Consider the following 14,555-nt stretch of genomic DNA (forward strand, 5'->3'; position numbering starts at 1 on the left):
TACCTGGCTAACTATCGGTCCAATAAAATATCTGACCTGTCCAGCGAGAAAAACTCCATCTCTGGGTCAGTTTTAAATCCTTTAAGATCTCTGAGTTGTCGCCACCTCTGAAAAGCCAATCCAGTGTTGTTTTGTGTTTTATTACGAGCTCTGTTGCTTTCCCTTTTTGCTTTCAGACTCTTCTCGCTTCTCGGTTTCTTTATTTTGAAAACGGGTGATTCCCCAGAGGGTTCCCTTTTTGAATGATCCATGATCAATGTCGCTCATTTGTTGTGGTCATAAGCTTTCAGCTTCAAACTACTACCACACATGTCAGCGCACATACACATGCTGTAGTAGCTGGATCTTATTTTTTTTTATTTACAGACATGATGTAAACATGAATGATGGAAGTATGCAATTTCCTGCCAAATCCGTCCTGACAGCTCAAAAATATAAATAATTATTATAGGCTTACCATAGTGAATTGGGGTAAGTCAAAAACATGGTTTGGAAGACGGATTGTTGGTGTACGTGCTTATTAATGAAATTTTTCATAGTGTAGTTTTAATTCTTCTGTTAAAACTCATGTATTATTTGAGCTGTAAATTAGTTTAAATCATAATTGTTACAGTCATTTTAGGGTTTTAGGGTTTGTTGACATTACATCGTCATGACAACGAAGTTGTCAAATTGTCTATAACTTTATACAGAAAAGGTTAGTAAGCGATTTTATCACACTAAAATCATGTTAACATGCATATTGTTTACGTCTTGTGGCTAAAATTTTGAAACTGTGATAATTTTAACATTTACAGATTGGCCCCTATTCACTTTCATTGTGCCTCACTGGAACCCAGATTTACGCTTTTTTTTAAAGAAAAGGAGGGGCAAGTCAAATAAAATTTTTGTGGTAATCAATATTATGTCACATGTGCTGTTGATGGAGCTTAACTTGTATTGAACCCGTAATATTCCTTTAAGCAAAAGAGAACAATATGTCACCTTAATGAATCTGCATTATTCTCTGTAAAACTGATTAAAATCGCACCTATCAGAACTGTTTTTATTGTTTTTGACAGACAGAAATTATTTTGTAGAACATTGTATGTACATCAATTTGCAAGAACAGGCTGTTTGCATGGCCTTTTGCCCTGAAAAGTCAAGTGGACACACAAGATGTCCTGGCCAGTGTGATGGTTTGAAGTAGCCCTCAGGTTTATTCTGTATTCACTGGGCTTCAAGTTTATAGATATCAGAGCAGGACTAGACAAATAAATTTAAATAGGACAGTATTTATTTTATTTATTTTTTCTAAAATATACAGATTGAAATAGCTAAGAAAAGAGAAACCCCTTTTCCACTCTCTAGACATACACAGTATTGACTTAGACTCACTGCCATTGTGTGTTAAAGGAATAGTTCACACAAAAATGTATATTGTGTCATCATTTACTCACCTTTATGTCGTTCCAAACCATGATGAATTTATTTCATCTGTGTAACAGAAAAGACATTTTGAATGTTACAGTGACCATATACAACAACTTAAAAGGTTAGTTCACCCAAAAATGTAAAATTCTCTCATCATTTACTCACCTTCATGCCATCCCAGATGCGTATGATTTTCATTCTTCTGCTGAACACAAACTGAGATTGAAACGGAGTTATATTTTGGACTGTTCTCATCAAAAACCAACTGGATTGCTTCAGAAGACATTGATTAAACCACTGGAGTCTTATGGATTACTTTTATGCTGACTTTATCTCCTTTTTGGAGCTTTTGAAGTTCTGGCCACCATTCACTTGCATTGTAAGGACCTATAGAGCTGAGATATTCTTCTAAAAAGCTTTATTGTGTTCAGCAGAACAGACATTTTGGTCTGATCTTCACACAAAGGTATCAAAAGGCTTTAAAAGACTTGGAACATAAATGTTTGGAACGACATTAAGGTTGAATAAATTATGACAAAATTAAACTTTTTGGGTGAACTATTCCATTTATCTTCTTAAACGCAGATACAGCCTAGTCTTTAACATTATGCTGGCCTGAATGTACCTGATAGTTTGTATGACGTTTTTGTGTACGGTATGTAACAGGTTGAACCGGGTGGAATTTGACGTGCCGATGTGTGAAGGAAGGAGGCAAGAGCGGCTCTACCTAATCGGAGACTTTTCCTCCTCCGCCGAGTTCTTTGTCACCATTGCTGTCTTCGCCTTCCTCTACTCCCTGTTGGCCACTGTGGTCTACATCTTTTTCCAGAATAAGTACCGTGAGAACAACCGCGGACCTCTCATTGTGAGCACTGCTGTTATTTTAGACAACCTACATCCACAAATGCCTTGCTATCCACCTTTTTCCTGAATGCGGAAGATTCATACCGGAATCCTGTTTTCCTTTTCCGGTCTCCAGTTTTTGAACTTGCATCGGCGTATGCTCTTTACAAGATATTTTGATGTTTAGCGGATTAAATTTGTATAAATTGCCCAAAAAAAAAGCATGTGACACCATAGTGCCATTACTTACAGAGGCACGATGACTGTCTTTTGACAGTGCCTCACCCATCCAAGTTTAAGGAGTAGGTAGATGACATGAAGCTATGGCCGGGAGGTTAATTACCTTGATACGTTAACTATGTCGAGATGTAATGACAGCTAACAACTGCGCAAGTTGAGCCTGAACTATTTTTTTTTACTTCAACTAACACTTAAAATGGTTGTTGTCCTCTGCCTTGAATACTCGTTTTGGTAGTTTTTACATTGCTTTAAATGGAGACCGGAACCAGAAAACAGTCCAGCAGCAATCTGAATCCTCATGGCGGTGCCCAGTGACTGGTCAGGAAAACTGTGGATTGGGAAAGACTGATGAACAAAAAACAAGCTTCTATTCATTAAATACCCACATTAAATCTAGTCATAAGACATGACGAAAATTTGTCATACTTTTTCATAATTTGTCATACATAGTTTAACTGTGAAGTGTTTAATTGTTTGATGTTAAAATACTCCCTATCCCAGATTAATATGCAGAGACAACTATAAGCAAGCCATTTGGGGGTTCATTTCTCTTGAAAAGTGTACATACTGTGTTGGCTATGTGCCACTTTCAAAACATTACTCTGTTTATTTGAGCATCCTGCCCACCCCAACACAAAAACATTGTCTCAATCAATGGCATGAGTTTGGGGTGGGACTATCAGTTATGCCAAACAAACAACAGGTGGGGTAGGTTGGGGAAAACTGTTTGAGAACAGTCATTCTTTTTGCAATTCCATTTGGTGTCGTTGTTGGTGCCATATCTACGCACTTCACCTTTCCATTAGTAACAAGAAATAAAATTTGCAGAAAATGTTTGTAACACTTTTGTGCTTTCTTCATGCTTCCCAGGACTTTGTAGTGACCGTGGTGTTCTCATTTATGTGGCTAGTGAGCTCATCTGCCTGGGCAAAAGGTCTTTCAGATGTAAAGGCAGCGACTGATCCTGGTGAGGTGGTTCTGCTCTTGTCGGCTTGTAAGGTGCAGGCCAACAAATGCAGTTCATTATATGGACCCAGATGGTCTGGTCTGAATACGTCTGTGGTAAGACTTGAGTTTCTAAGATTTTACCACTCTAGCCACAAATATTAGTTGTATTTGTGTTGCTGGTAAGAAATGGTGATAAATAATCACTATACCTCATTATGCTGTATGTCATAAAACATCCTTTCTTGCATCATAATAATTAATGCAGGTGTGCAATTCCATTTATAAGACTTTAGGATGAAACGGTAGCTATCTCTTGTATTCATAACCAGTGTTGAAAGTAATGTGTTTCATAAGGGATACTTTACACTCAGTTGATCATTATCACAAAATAAACCTGACAGGGTTTACCCTAAAGGGGTTTATTTTACCATAATGACCGGTTGACTATAGATTATTCCACTTATTACATGGCTACTTACCAAATAAAAATAAATGTTTATGTGAGAAGAGACTGCAGAGTCTCAAGAAACAGCTGAATTCCACCTCCGGTTAGTGCCAGGATCCTGTTGGTGTTTATATTGTGAAAGTAATTGTCTGACTGCTCATTATCCCACTTTATTACTTGACTACTTGCCAAAAAAAAAAGTGCACTCATTATTCAGAAATATCAGACCACTAGAGATTGTATGATTGACCAAACAGCATCGAGTATTTCAGAGAGCCCTGTAATAAAACTCAGTAACATACTGTATGTTAGTAATGTAATGTGCTAAATCTAAATTACTGTAATCAGATTACAATTACTAACTTCATAAAAAAAATAAACAACATAAAATATCACATACAGTTACTTAGAGGCAATTATCTTTCAAACAAGCCCACACACAAGGTTATTAGATGCACAGATCATTAGACAATCCATACGTAGCACAATGTCCACACAGCATCTTGCTATCTGCCATCTTGCAATCTGGCTAAAAACACATTAGCTTTCCTGGATCAGATGATGTCATTGAAAATTGTGTAGCGTCATGAAACGCTAAACCAATCAGATTGGTTTCAGATCGGAATCTTCCATATTTGGGCAGAGAGACATGTGATTGGTGACTGTTACATGTGGCCACCAGGATATGGCGCCAAGTACATGACACAGACTCAATGATGACTCAAATGGCACAGAATGAAACTCATTCTGTGAAATCTCATTAGTAAAATCATGTCTGCATGCTATGCAAACCTTTAGTCATTGTTGCTTTGCATGTGTAATTAGTTCTTATGTACAATTATTATGTTTTATTTGTTTGGAGAGGTGTTTGGACACTTGGAGAGGTTTTTGTACACTAGGATAAATTATTTTTGTAATGCTGTAACTTTTGATTGCTTTGTCATGTCAACAACTTTTTTCTCAGGTACAGTTGACATGATTGGAAACCAACCAAAAGCAGTTTTTTAGAGCCACCTTATTTACACCCAGAGATATATAATGCAAAATCAGAAAGATAAGAAGAAAAATAAAAAAAATATTTGTGATTTTCAGCAGTTTCTTAAGCCCCGTTCACACTGCCAGTGACATTGCACGAGACAGCAACACAATCCCATTTATTTTCAATGAGAGCATAGCAACTTCCGATGACACAAGCTGCCGCGGCCGTTGGTGACAAAGATCGCCATCGGAGAGCGACACGACAAGTTGAGAAAATGTAAACTTTATGCAAATAATGAGCGACATTCGCGAGCGACTACCAATGAGAGTGAAGACAGCGGAGCTCATTTCATCTGTCTCTTGGCAGAATAGAGACGAGTGCAGGCAAGACGGAGAAGTTTCAGCGTCGTGAGGGATTTTTACTGTTCTATATCATTTGTTTGTAACCATATGCATGGATATGATAAAACAATAATGCGTGGAAAAACATGTCAGAAATGGTCTGCATTCCGAGTAAGTTTGATTCATTCATTCATGATAGATTGATTGTCTTGTTAATGATTTATTTTGATAGATTGATCATTTGGTTTCCGATTAACATTTTTTATTGATTCGTACAGATAACAAAGAAAAACAAAACATAAATACACTGAATCAACATTTAACCCCCACTATTACCCCTCCCCAATCACCAACCCCACCCTGACCCTCAACGAACACCCCTGTGGTCACATACAAGTATACACACACACCAAAAAATAAAAAATAAAAAATAAATATATATAATAATCATACAAATTTAGAAATATGCTTCTCTTTCCACAGCCCCTCCCCGAGAGTTCACCAGAAACACCAAATAACTGCCCCATTTCCCATCAAACAAATCCAAGATCCCCAGCCTTCTACATGACACCTTCTCGAAAGCTGCCACCCTCCCCATCTCCGCACACCACTCCTGAAATGAGGACGATCCAGCCGACTTCCATCCCCTTAAAACAATCTGTCTACCTATCTTAACACTGGTCAGGACCCAATTTTGTATATGTTTATCCCCTATATTGATGACCGCCCCATCACCTAAAATACAGAGTCTGGGGCAAAATGAAATTTTAGTGCCCAATACGTGTCACAGTCTGTCTCCCTCGTGTTTCCTAGGACTCTTATTTTGAAGTGTTTCACCCGGACTACATTACCCAGTATGCACTGCCCTCATCACTGCCATCTGTTCCTGATTGTTCTCACCTGTTTTCCATTCCCTCATTAGCTTTTGTTTGTATAAATACCCTTTAGTTTTTGCATTCCTTTGTCAGTTCTTGTTTGTTGTTGTTTTGAGTTCCTGTTTGTTCTTTGACTGTCATCATTTTATTAAAGCCTGCACATAGATCCTACACCGCCTTCCATGGCTTCGCCCCTCGAGCCTCCCACAGCTCTGCCTTCCATGGCTCTGCCCCTTGAGCCTCCCATGGCTCCGCCTTCCATGGCTCCACCTTCCATAGCTCTGCCCTTAGAGCCTTCCATGGCTCTGAACTTCGAGCCTCTCCAGTCTCCGCCTGCCTTCGTCGAGCCTCTCCTGGCTCCGCCTGCCTTCATCGAGCCTCTCCTGGCTCCGCCCTCAGAGTCTTCCAGGGCTCCGCCCGCTCCCCAGAGACTCCTCTTCTGGCAATTCCGCCCACTCCCCCAGAGACTCCTCTTCCAGCGGTTCTGCCCGCTCCCCCAGAGACTCCTCTTCCAGTGGTTCCGCCCACTCCCCCAGAGACTCCTCTTCCAGCGGTTCCACCCGTTCCCCCAGAGACTCCTCTTCCAGTGGTTCCGCCTGCTCCTCCTCCAGCGGCTCGGCCTCCTGACCTAGTCCCAGCTCTGTGGCCGCCTCCCAGGCCTCCTGACCCTGTCCCCACTCTGTGGCCGCCACCCAGGCCTCCTGACCCAGTCCCGGCCCTGTGGCCACCTCCCAGGCCTCCCGACTCTATCCCAGCCCTGTGGCCGTCTCCTAGACCTTCTGACCCAGTCTCTACCCTGAGGCGGCCCCCCCAGACCTCCGGACCCAATCCTTACCCTGGGGTCTCCTCCCTGGCCACCTGGTCATCTTCCTGCCCTGCTCAGCCATCTTTTGGGTGCCAGGAGTTGCCCCTTAAAGGGGGGGTTATGTCACAGACAGTCTCCCTCATGTTTTCTAGGACTCTTATTTTGAAGTGTTTCCCCCGGACTACGTTACCCAGTATGCACTGCCCTCATCACTGCCATATGTTCCTGATTGTTCTCACCTGTTTTCCATTCCCTCATTAGCTTTTGTTTGGATAAATACCCTTTAGATTTTGCATTCCTTTGTCAGTTCTTGTTTGTTGTTGTTTTGAGTTCCTGTTTGTTGTTGGACTGTCATCATTTTTATTAAAGCCTGTACATAGATCCTACACGTCCTGTCTCATCTCAGCAACCCCCCGTTACAATACATCACACATAAAACTCTGAACCTTCAACCAAAATTCTTGGATCTTAACACACCACCAAAAAACATGGGTTGTGTCTCCATCTTCTGATTGGCATCGCCAGCAGGTGGGTGTGTCTTTAAGACTAAGCCTATACAATCTAGAGGGGGTCCAATAGAATCTATGGAAAATCTTGAATTGCATAAGGCGTACCCTTGCATCTCTAAATACAGACTTGATGTTTTTTAGAATCTTAGCCCACACTCCCTCCAATACCAAGTTTAAATCTTTCTCCCATAATCTCTTGATAGAAGTTAAAGCTCCGTCCCCCAGGCTATGAATTAGCAGGGAGTAATACACTGTTGCCTCGAGACCTTTTCCAAAAGAGGTAATCACCACTCCCACAGTATTTGCCGCTTTAGGGGGGTGTATGCTACTCCCCAAAATAGTACAGAGCAGATGGCGCAGCTGTAAACACCTAAAGAACTGAGATCTGGGAATCCCAAAATGTTGAACCAAATTTTCAAAGGATCTCAACACTCCACTCTCATATAGGTCACTGAGTGTATTAACCTCCATCACAATGCACTCTGACCAGCAGAAAGGGGACTTATTAATACATAATTTTGGGTTCAGCCATATGCTCAAGGCCACATTTAAATAAATGTCCGAATTAAACACCCTGGACACTTTTGCCCATACCGAGTGCAAATGCGAGATAACGGGGTGTAACTTAACTGCTCAGATTAGTCTGATAGAAAGGCTTTGCGATGGCGAAATAGGGGCAAGAACTTCCTGTACAATACAAAACCAGGGAGGGTCTCTCAAAGGTGGAAGCGACCAATGAGCCAAATGTTTGAGACCGAATGCATGATAATAAAACAATATCTTGGGTTGACCTAGCCCACCTTTGTCAATCGGCCTATGCAACTTACTGAAATGTAATCTGGGACATTTACCATTCCAAATGAAAGATTTCGCTATGCTATCAAATTGCTTGAAATAAGAAAGGGGGACATCTATAGGGAGAGACTGTAGCAGGTAGTTGCATTTTGGAATACAATTCCTTTTAATAACATTAACCTTCCCAATCATAGATAAATGCAATGAAGCCCACCTGCCCACATCTCTCGAAAATATTTTTATTAAAGGGTCAAAATTTACTCTAACTAAATCACCCAAATTTGGGAATAAAATACCCAAATACTTAATGCCCTGTTTCAGCCACTGGAAGGCACCCGGCTGAAAAGCCGTTACCGGGCAGTATGCTGTTAGAGCCAAAGCTTTGGATTTAGACCAATTAAATCTGTACCCTGAGAATTTAGAAAAGGAATTAATAATTCAGTGGAGGCAAGGCATAGATCTAGTAGGGTCGGAGATGAATAATAAAATATAATCTGCGTAAAGCAAAAGTTTATGCGCCACACATCCCACCACCACCCCTGAAAATCATCCTCCTTTCTTATCGTGGCTGCTAATGGTTCCAGGGCAAGACAGAACAATAATGGGGAAATAGGGCAATGCTGCCGGGTGCCCCTATCCAGAGTAAAATAATCTGAAATTAATCCAATCGTTTGTACTGCCGCTACTGGGTGTAAGTAACTTAATCCAACCAATAAAAGTATTCCCAAACCCGTACATTTCCAAAATCTTAAAAAGATAATCCCATTCTACCATCTCAATCACATTTTGGCATCAAGTGAGATGGCAACGACCGGAGTCTGATCATTCACCACTGACCACATGATTTTGATGAAATGCCTAATGTTATCAGAAGAGCTACGGCCCCGAATAAACCCCACCTGATCTATATGTATAAGAGATGTCATAACCTTACTTAATCGGTTAGCCAAAATTTTTGACAATATTTTAACGTCTAGCTGGATCAGGGAAATTGGACAATTACTCTTACACTCGCTTGGATCTTTGTCCTTTTTAAGAATCAGACTGATCCGGGCTTGTGTCATGGTTGGAGGAAGCTTTCCATTCTTTAATGATTCCGTATAAACTTCTTGTGAAAGTGGAGCCAATTTTGTAGCATAAGATCTAAAAAAACTCAGTAGCAAAGCCATCTGGCCCCAGAGCCTTTCCTGTAGGCAAAGCCTTAATTACCTCGCCAAGCTCCTCCAAGGTTATCTCAGAATCAAGAGAATTTATTTGCTCAGTCATCAGTTTAGGAAGTTCTAATGGTTCCACAAAGTTTCTAATATCCTCATCAGTAGACGAAGACGTGGAACTATAGAGATCAAGATTGAATTCTTTAAAAGCATTATTAATATCAATGGCCGAGGTAAATATTTCACCACCAGCAGATTTCACTGAGGGAATGGTAGAAAAAGAATCCCTCTGCTTTATATATCTAGCCAAAAGCTTCCCTGCTTTGTCCCCTGACTCAAAGTATGACTGTCTTACCCTGAATAGCCAAAACTCCACCTTCCGTGACAAAATAGTATTATATCTGTATTTCAATCGGGTAAATTTTCTGAGGCCATCAGTTGACATTCGGCGCTTCAGCTCTGCCTCGGCACTTTTAATATTCCCTTCAAACTCCACGAGTTCTCGTGCTTTGGATTTGTTGGTGAATGAGGCATACGGTATGGTCCGACCCCTAAGAACCGCCTTAAGTGCCTCCCAAACCATGCCCACAGAGGATACTGAGGACCAATTGGTCTCCATATAAACATTGATTTCAGCCTTTAACATTTGTTTGAATTCAGGATTTTGCAAAAGGGATACATTAAAGTGGCAACTATATGATTTCTTGTTCTCCGTATGTGGCAACACCTCTAAACTCACCAGGGCATGATCTGAGACTAAGATGTTTCCAATTGAGCAATAAACAACAGATGAAATGAGGGACTTAGATATAAAAAAATATATATATTAAAATAAATCTTATGGACTGATGAAAAAAATTTTTTTACATTTTGACATATTAGAAAAAATAGATTGTGTGTCAAAAATACAATTATAAAGGCCATATTCCAACATTAGTGCAACAATCAAACCCCAAACCTCCGCCCCCCCGAAACAAAAAAACGCCCGCATTAACCCCGCGCACGACAGCGCCAACTGCCATCCGTCCTTCTAAACTCAAACAGTCCATGTACCCCTACGAGAGCCCCTGCGACAACTTTGCCATCGGATTGCTCAAGTCCGGTGTTTCTATAAAAATTTTGTGAGACAGAATTACACAACAGAAGATAATCTATAAAACAAACTCCAGCCAGTAGGCGGAATAAACAGAAAGAAAGTGTAATTTCATCCACAGAACTGTCCCGAAGGTGTGTTCCTCCACAAAATATACTCCAGCCGCTAGAGGAACCAGCACAAAAAAAAAAAAAAAAAAAAAAAAGGCTGTTCAGTTTCCTCAGAGAGTCAAACGAATGTTCAATGAGTCTGTCCACTTGGCTGCAACGTGAGTACCACAAAAGTCCATTGACTTTATGAAGGACATCGCTTGCTGGGGACATAAAATTAATATTTTATGGCCATCGTTAGCATCTAATCTCAATTTGGCCAGGAACATCAGTGAAAAATCGACCTTCCGTTGATGTAAGATTTTCTTGCATTCCTTAAATCGATCAAGTTTCTCTCTTGTCGAATTTGCAAAGTCTGGGAATAAGAAAATGCTGTGGTTCTTCCAAGAAATCCTTCCTTTACCCCTCACCTTGCGTAACGAGATCTTTATCGGATGATCTCAGAAATTTGGCCAGAATTGATTATTTGGATTTCAATTATTCAGAATTGATTATTTGTCTCACTCAGCGGATCGCCGAGCTCCGGCTCCTGGGAGCTCGCTCGATGTCCAGCTTATGGCCTGTTATGTCGAGCAGACATGAAAAGAGCCTGTCCAGGAATTTCTCTATATCCCGACATTCTTCGTCCTCAGGAATTCCAACAATTCGGACGTTATTCTGCCGGTTACGGTTCGCCAAGTCCTCCAACTTCTCCCAGACGCACTCCAAATCCACTTTGGTCGCTAGCGTATTAGCAGCTAATTCCCTCTCCGATAACTCCAGATAATTGATCCGTTTCTCGACATCCCCCACTCTTGTAGCCACCTCAGTGAATTTTATCTCCATGGCAGTGATTGATCAACGTATTACAGCAAGATCCTCCAAATCAGCAACGACCTTTGTCAGCATTGCCAACATGTTCAACAATTCTCACCGCATTTCCCTCACTTCTCCAGCCAAATCGGCTCCCGGGCTTGCAACCTGCTCGGGGGCAACAGCTTGAGCACGTAAGCGTCTTTCAATGTCTCCAGAGCCCGAGGATTTTGAATTCTTTGACATATTGTCTTCCTAGAACAGTTAAGAATCAGGGTGTATCGAATCTCACTGGTTTATGACATAAAAAGTATTAAAACCAGCAAAGTTCGCAGAGCTCGCCGTTCTCACGTCCAAACCTCGCATGGTGTCACGTGACTCGATTGATCATCTTGTTAATGATTTAATGCTCTGAACACTGCTGCACGTTTTATAAAACACTCTACACAGCAGAATGTACATTTTAGAGACAAGAGAACTGATTCCTTGTCAAATTGTAATGATATTTAAATTTTACCAGTATTAGGTCTCATCCCTGATCACATTTTCAAAAGCAATGTCCAGACGTGCAGTCCTCCAATAAAGTTACAGCGACAAACAGTAGGAACGCCCACTAGTGACACAGATCGTGGTCTAGTGACACCAAGCTACAAAGTCGCTGGCAGTGTGAACGGGGCTTTAGGCTGAGTCTCAGAATTTATCATAATCTATATCATTAAAAAATATTAAAAGTTTTCTTTACAAGAAAATTTAATTGTATTTATTTTTTAGTTATTAGCCTTTAATTTTGGGTATGCCACTGAAACAGGAAATCTTTAAAAACACTTTCAGAGCTTAAAGGGTTAAAGGATGTGCAGCCCTTTATGATCCGCCGTGTGCAATTGCAGAGTTGATTTTTTTGCTATTGTGTTCAGTAAGTGTTCAAGTACTATTGTGTGACACATTTGTATTTTTGTAAGTTTGTAAGGGTTTTATAAGGTAACCTCTAAGTAAAATAGTTAGTAATGTTACTTTTCCGTAATGTAATCAGTAAATTAATTGATTACAATTTAATTACAATCTAATTACATTTGATTTTAATTTTAATCTGATTACAATTTCAGTGGAGGTAGTGGATATCTTTTTTGAGTAACTTCCCCAGCAATGTTCATCACAGCTTTTGTGTCCATTCATTCACAGGTATTCGGATATTTAAACTTCGTGCTGTGGGCTGGAAACATCTGGTTTGTATTTAAAGAGACTGGATGGCACAAGGGAGGTGCAGCGAGGCACCCTGTCTCGTCCTCTGAAAAACAGGGCACTGCTTTCAACCAACAGGTCTACAACCAGGGAGGTTTTGATCAGTCAGGAGTTGCTTTTACTGGAACAGGGGACTTCGGCCAATCGGAGTACAGCCAGGTGGGAAATTATGCTTCAACTGGGCCTATCTCCAACACCAATCAGTAACCCCCTCTGCCTAATAAGTGTAATCACCTTATAGAGGGGACCAATTTTTAAGGGCAAAATTCAACATTGAGCACAAGAGGAGGAGTAAATGAATTTAACAGATATATTAATATGCATCCTTTATTTCTGATGAAACAAAATACGTAAAGGCTATCGCTTGTCCAGAATAATATGTTTTTTAAATATTAATGACAGGGATCCTCAGATGCATTGTACAATTTTTTAATTTACATGTCTGTAAATGTATGTGAAATACCACTGTTTACTGAACTAAGGTCATTACATCCAAAAGTGAAACTCAATGCAAGTAGAGTTAAAGATGCACTCAGTAATTCTAATCCAATACATTTTTTGTCAAATTCTGCAAATATCTCCTCACAGTCTGCTTGCTGTCCCTTCTGTGGGTGGGCTGAAAAAAAATATTTGTAGTATTTGTACACAGCCCTGGCTCTGTAAATGGGACAAAAACAAAGTGGATCGAACCGATCCACACAACACTACTCCAGCCAATCGGCAATAGGGGGTGGTTCTTGCACGTGCACAGGATGGGGGGGGGGCAGAGCGGGAGGGAAATTCATTAGAAGAACGAGGGTAAATCTGGCTGATGCGAACTTTCTAAACTCCATGGAGGACAAATGGCTGGGAAACATATCAAGGGAAAAATGTCAGACGAATATAAACTAAAAAAGAAGGATTATGATAAGTCGAGGGCTAGGAGCTGCGTCAACATCGGCGAGGATTTTCTGCGGTGGAGAGACCTCTGAGAGGTAAAAGGAAAGAATTTGTGTGCATGAATTTGGGGGGCGGAGCTTCCAAAGGAGCACTGAAGGGAGGGGTGTGTTTGTTTTGGCAGTTGAGTTTGAATATTAACAGTGTTTCTCGGGAATCGCTGAGTGCACCTATAAGCATACCTGTCCTATAATGATGATCACCTACAGGAAGTAATACTGGCAATTTAGAGTATATTACAGAAAACTGCATTCTTTTGTTTGTGTAGATGTGAAACAACTGTTTGTCAGTTTTCCAGATTTCTCATCCCCTGAATAATGTAATGCAAGTGGTCATTGTGTTTGCACTATTGTGTTAATAAAAATATGTGGTCCACGTTTATGTGGCTTTCTAATGTTTAAACTGTATTGATGAACTGCATGGAGTTGTGCCATATTATCCTTATTTCACAAATTGCAAATAACTAATTTTTTTTTTTCCTTATAAAAGGGTCATATTGTCTGTTCATAGGCCTTTATGATCATAAGGTGATTTAAATGCAAGGTATTAATCCTTGTACTATAAGAAATACAATTCATGATTACATTCCCTGCAATCATATGTATTTTCTTCTATTTTCTGGTCCTTTTAAAATGCATGCTGTTTATTAACCACAAAGACTATAAAACAAGAAGAAACACCCCAATACATGGTAATGTTCTTGTTCTGATTGCTGTTGCATTTCAATGTGTCTTGATATATTTGCATTTTAAATCAATGTGTGTGAATGCTTTGATGCATTTTGTGCAATGCCAATAAAGATATTGTACATTCCTCTGGACTAAACATACCGGGCTACTCATTGATTTAATTCAAGTTTGTCTAGATGTTTCCTCTTTACTCAGAAATGATTTATCTTATAGAAGCAGAATTACTTTTATTCACCATGCTTAAAGGTGCTGTAAGTAATCGTTTTGAACACCACATATAAAATGTCCCTGTAACTTGACAAATACACTGCCTGACCAAAAAAAAAGTTGCCATTTGGATTTAAAAAAA

At 40.2% G+C, this 14,555-nt stretch overlaps 1 protein-coding gene across 2 annotated transcripts in view; it reads left to right on the plus strand.

Annotated features, from left to right (window-relative positions):
- Window positions 1-14,332, plus strand: part of synpra (synaptoporin a) — a 62,194-nt gene extending 47,862 nt beyond the window's left edge. For both annotated transcript variants that reach the window (XM_051672412.1, XM_051672413.1), the window contains 3 exons: window positions 2,080-2,278; window positions 3,367-3,558; window positions 12,522-14,332. In XM_051672412.1, coding sequence (XP_051528372.1) covers window positions 2,080-2,278; window positions 3,367-3,558; window positions 12,522-12,788 — 658 coding nt within the window. In that variant the 3' untranslated portion in view covers window positions 12,789-14,332. The remainder of the gene's footprint in view (window positions 1-2,079; window positions 2,279-3,366; window positions 3,559-12,521) is intronic.
- The last annotated feature ends 223 nt before the right edge of the window (window positions 14,333-14,555 follow it).

Source organism: Myxocyprinus asiaticus, chromosome 35, assembly GCF_019703515.2.
Source record: "Myxocyprinus asiaticus isolate MX2 ecotype Aquarium Trade chromosome 35, UBuf_Myxa_2, whole genome shotgun sequence".
In the NCBI taxonomy this organism is placed as follows: Eukaryota; Metazoa; Chordata; class Actinopteri; order Cypriniformes; family Catostomidae; genus Myxocyprinus; species Myxocyprinus asiaticus.